Genomic DNA, 4,174 nt, shown 5'->3' on the forward strand with positions numbered 1-4,174 from the left:
ACCATATACCGATCGTTACCGCATATTCCGATTTTGAGCAAACACATCACATCAACTTTACAGTCAGACTTCCCAACAGTAAAATTCGTCCACCGACCGATCAGAACCACCAAGAGCGTATTAAAACAGACCAAAGACCCAGTAAATCCGCTACAGCAATCAAATGTCATTTACAGCATACCCTGTGATACATGTAGCATGACATACATAGGTATGACGAAAAATCAGCTGAAAACCAGACTGAGTGGACATATATCGAATATCAACAAATACACCAGTTTGGTTAACAACCCGTCATCACACGCAGTCGAAGAAATAGCATCACTAGGGGAAAAAACGGCGCTCATCCAGCATACCATCAACCTAGGACACAGCTTTGCTCTGGAGAGAACGAAAATCATTTATCGCACATTCCGATCTTCGGCTCTACCACTGCTAGAGATGTGTCATATTGCCAACACACCCAACACCGTAAATCATCGTACAGACGTACAGGGCCTCAACACAACTTACGCTGGTATCTTACATGCAGCTAAAACCATTACAGGCAATAGTAGATCGAAATCTAAAAGTTCTCCTAATGACACCAACACTGTAACAACAAAAGCTCATTTCTCGACTTTGGGCCAAAATAGTATCGATTAAGCTTTACACATCAAAATAGGTTTTCAAAACAATCGTTATAGCAGTGCAGTAGTGACATCCATCTTTATCCAATGCAAATTCAGCCTATATTTTGCATACAATAGTAAGTCTACACAAAGTAATATTTCAAAATTTTGACTCTCATTTGTACCGTACATCACAGTAAATTCATGCATGAAAAAATAGTTCCCAGACACCGTATCGTCGGACAGCGACATTCAAACAAAAACGATAGACTTATAGTGAGTTTGCAATGTTTTCCAAAATGTATAGTTTTTGTTAAAGATCTTTTTTTAAATAAATAGTTTCCCTTGAAAAAGGCCAACACCACAAGGCCGAAACGTCGGGCAGTAAACAACCATCGTTTTGCTCTAAAAGACTGAGACAGCCGTTTTCAAACAACTCAAAGTCTTTTATAGATTTTATCGGCGTATTAAACAAACACACGTGATGAAGCAGATCCAACTGGCTCTGAATATTGAACAAACAGCAAATAAATGAGACAGACACTGCCGCCCTCGTTTGCACTTTCACGAGCCCCTAAAAATGTGTATCGAGCGGTGCGTCACATCGGGAAAGTTCCCAAATCCATCTGCGATTGCAGCGAGACAACAAAACAAATCATTGTTAACGTTTTTTTTGTTAGTCATAGCCCTACCTGAACCATTCATCGATGATAAAGTTGTTTATACAATCTGCGGCTTTGTTTCAAGTAGAAAATGTTTAGCCGATGATTCGGATGCACATTTGGAACGTCTCGTTTGCGCTTGAGTCATGAGGTCTCTAAATTGACTCAGTTGAATGTGATAAAACTTGTCCACTGATTGCTCCAGTGCTCTATTAATAACTGGCAATTGATCTGAACCGTCTCACGACAATAAATCAGAACGATTTGCCTACCAGTATCAGTTATATATCAAAATACGTAACATAATTGTCTATTAGGAGAAACTGAACGAGATTCAGCCACTTGCTCTTGCAGTCTAGACAATCAGTTTGAATCAGTCGGAGCTGGCTAGTTTGTGTGATCATAACTAATCGATATGTTGATAGCGGTAGTCCTATTTGTAGCGTTGTTTCTGGATCAAAATGTAGCGCAAAATCCATGTGTGGTTAAATTTGACTCCACCAGCTATGGAGTGGGAGTTTCTAATGAGACCTTCACGAAGGTCCCGTATTGTGTCTATTTAGGCGTTCGCTATGCGGAAGCCCCCATAGGATCACTAAGATTTAAGGTTAGTATACCCATCAAATACCGTACGGAAATTCAAAACAATTATTGTTTCAGAACCCGATCCTCCACAACACAACGGGTCCGCAGAACTTCACAAAGCCAGGAAATATGTGTCCACAAAGAATCGACATGAACAAAGCAGTGGACATAATCGGGGAAGAGGACTGCCTGTTTTTGAATATCTACTCACCGTTTGTCGCCGGGAATGGAAGCAGTGGTGACGTAAAATATCCGGTTTTGGTGTTTGTTCACGGTGGAACTTTTATGGCAGGATCTGCTCTCACGGACGTTGAGTACGGAGTCGATCTACTGATAGATAGCGTAAGGTGATTGTTAATTTCAAAGACATCAACTGAAATCTGTTATCGTTTAGGGTGTTTTGATAGTCAGCATCAATTATCGGCTCTACACGTTAGGATTCCTTCGATATCCCGCACTGAACATCACCGGAAACTTCGGGTTGAAAGATCAGAGGACAGCTTTGCAGTGGATTCAAAAAAACATCAAATTATTTGGTGGTGATCCCAAGCGGGTTACTCTGATGGGTCAAAGCGCTGGCGCCGGTTCTGTTACCCTGCACCAGTACGCTGAGAGTACTCAGGGACTCTTTCATCAAATAATTGCTCTGGGAGGTTCCATGATAGCACCATGGGCAATCTACCGCCATCCGAAAACACTTGCTGATGAGCTATCGTCGAGATTCAATGTAACCACAATTGAACAGCTTCAAGCGATGAACTTCAAACAGTTCATGTTCACGGATGGATTCGACACGTTCGGATTTTTCAACATGTTCTATCCGGGTTTCATTCCAACGGTGGAGACTGATGACGACCCGGAACCATTCATAACTACCTCACCCCATGCGTTAGTTCTAACCAAACCAATCAACGAAGTTCCCATCATGATCGAACACACGGCCACGGAGTTTGAGCTTCTTCTGCACTACGCCGACTTTTACTTTATGGGAAACAATTTTCCCAACAACGATAACAAAGAACAGCTCAAAAACGTCACAAAACTGTTAATAACTAAAGTTAGAACCTTGAGGGATCCTAATTTCTTCCGCAAGCTAGCAAACATGGCCAACTTGATTTACCCTATCAAGCGCTTGCTGAGACACTTAGCGGAGCAGCTGGATACGACTCCAGTCTATTATCTTCGGTTTGAGTTCGACGGTCGCTTCGGTTACTACAAGAACGAATACTACAAGAACAAAACCAGTGGCAGTCGTTACGGAGCGGTTCACGGTGACGATCTGGGCTATATTTTCTCTCCGTACATTTTGAAGGATGCCCTAGCCAATAGGAGCGAGTATCGGACGGAATGGAAAGTGCACGAAAGAACGGTTGAGTTGGTAGCGAATTTCGTGAAATATGGGTAAGTTTCTATGGTAACTACGCGGACGATCATGATTGCTTAGCTTTTTCTTTTGAAACTACAGAAATCCCACTCCGAAAAAGAGCAAACTCTCCAACATACTGTGGCCTGCGTACAACGAGAATTTCACTCATCCGCAGTTTTTGAACATTGATGAATCGTTTGAGGTACGAACGGATAACAACACAGAGGATGCGTTCTTTCAATTCTGGGAGCTAATTTATCAGTGTTTGTATTACTATGAGTGCGACTTGGAGGAACTTGAGGTGGAAAAAGCCAACGTTTCAAAGTTCGATGTCACCCAGCGACCGATAGATATAACGACGACCGATGTTAGTGACAACATTTTAGTAGATTTTGAGTAAGTAGTGTTAGAAATGTATTCCCTGAAAATCTACTCATTAGTAATTAAAGTTTTTAAAGGGTAGTTTGACTGTTAAAAATATTCAAATAGTTTGAGTTAGTGAGTGCTTGCTAGAAAAATTCGTGTTCACTAGATAAGAATTTATTATTAAACTATTTTAAAAATACTTCATATATCATGTTCGCTTTTTACTTTTCTAATAAAAAAGCCAACGCAATAACTCAAAAAGTTTGCCTTGAAATACACCACAAATGGCCGAATACCAATTTGCCGAATGCCGTTTGGCCGAATGCCGTTTGGCTGAATGTCGTTTGGCCGAATGCCGTTTGGCCGAATGCCGTTTGGCCGAATGCCGTTTGGCCGAATGCCGTTTGGCCGAATGCCGTTTGGCCGAATGCCGTTTGGCCGAATGCCGTTTGGCCGAATGCCGTTTGGCCGAATGCCGTTTGGCCGAATGCCGTTTGGCCGAATGCCGTTTGGCCGAATGCCGTTTGGCCGAATGCCATTTGGCCGAATGCCGTTTGGCCGAATGCCGTTTGGCCGAATGCCGT

At 42.2% G+C, this 4,174-nt stretch overlaps 1 protein-coding gene across 1 annotated transcript; it reads left to right on the plus strand.

The window, feature by feature from the left end:
• The first annotated feature begins 1,634 nt into the window (after positions 1–1,634).
• LOC131691839 (esterase E4-like) lies at positions 1,635–3,852 on the plus strand. Its single transcript, XM_058978511.1, has 4 exons — positions 1,635–1,880; positions 1,934–2,200; positions 2,253–3,259; positions 3,324–3,852. Exons 1-4 carry the CDS (start codon positions 1,689–1,691, stop codon positions 3,622–3,624), a joined length of 1,767 nt encoding a protein of 588 aa, XP_058834494.1. The 5' UTR covers positions 1,635–1,688; the 3' UTR covers positions 3,625–3,852.
• The last annotated feature ends 322 nt before the right edge of the window (positions 3,853–4,174 follow it).

This window comes from Topomyia yanbarensis, chromosome 3 (genome assembly GCF_030247195.1).
Source record: "Topomyia yanbarensis strain Yona2022 chromosome 3, ASM3024719v1, whole genome shotgun sequence".
Classification (NCBI taxonomy): Eukaryota; Metazoa; Arthropoda; class Insecta; order Diptera; family Culicidae; genus Topomyia; species Topomyia yanbarensis.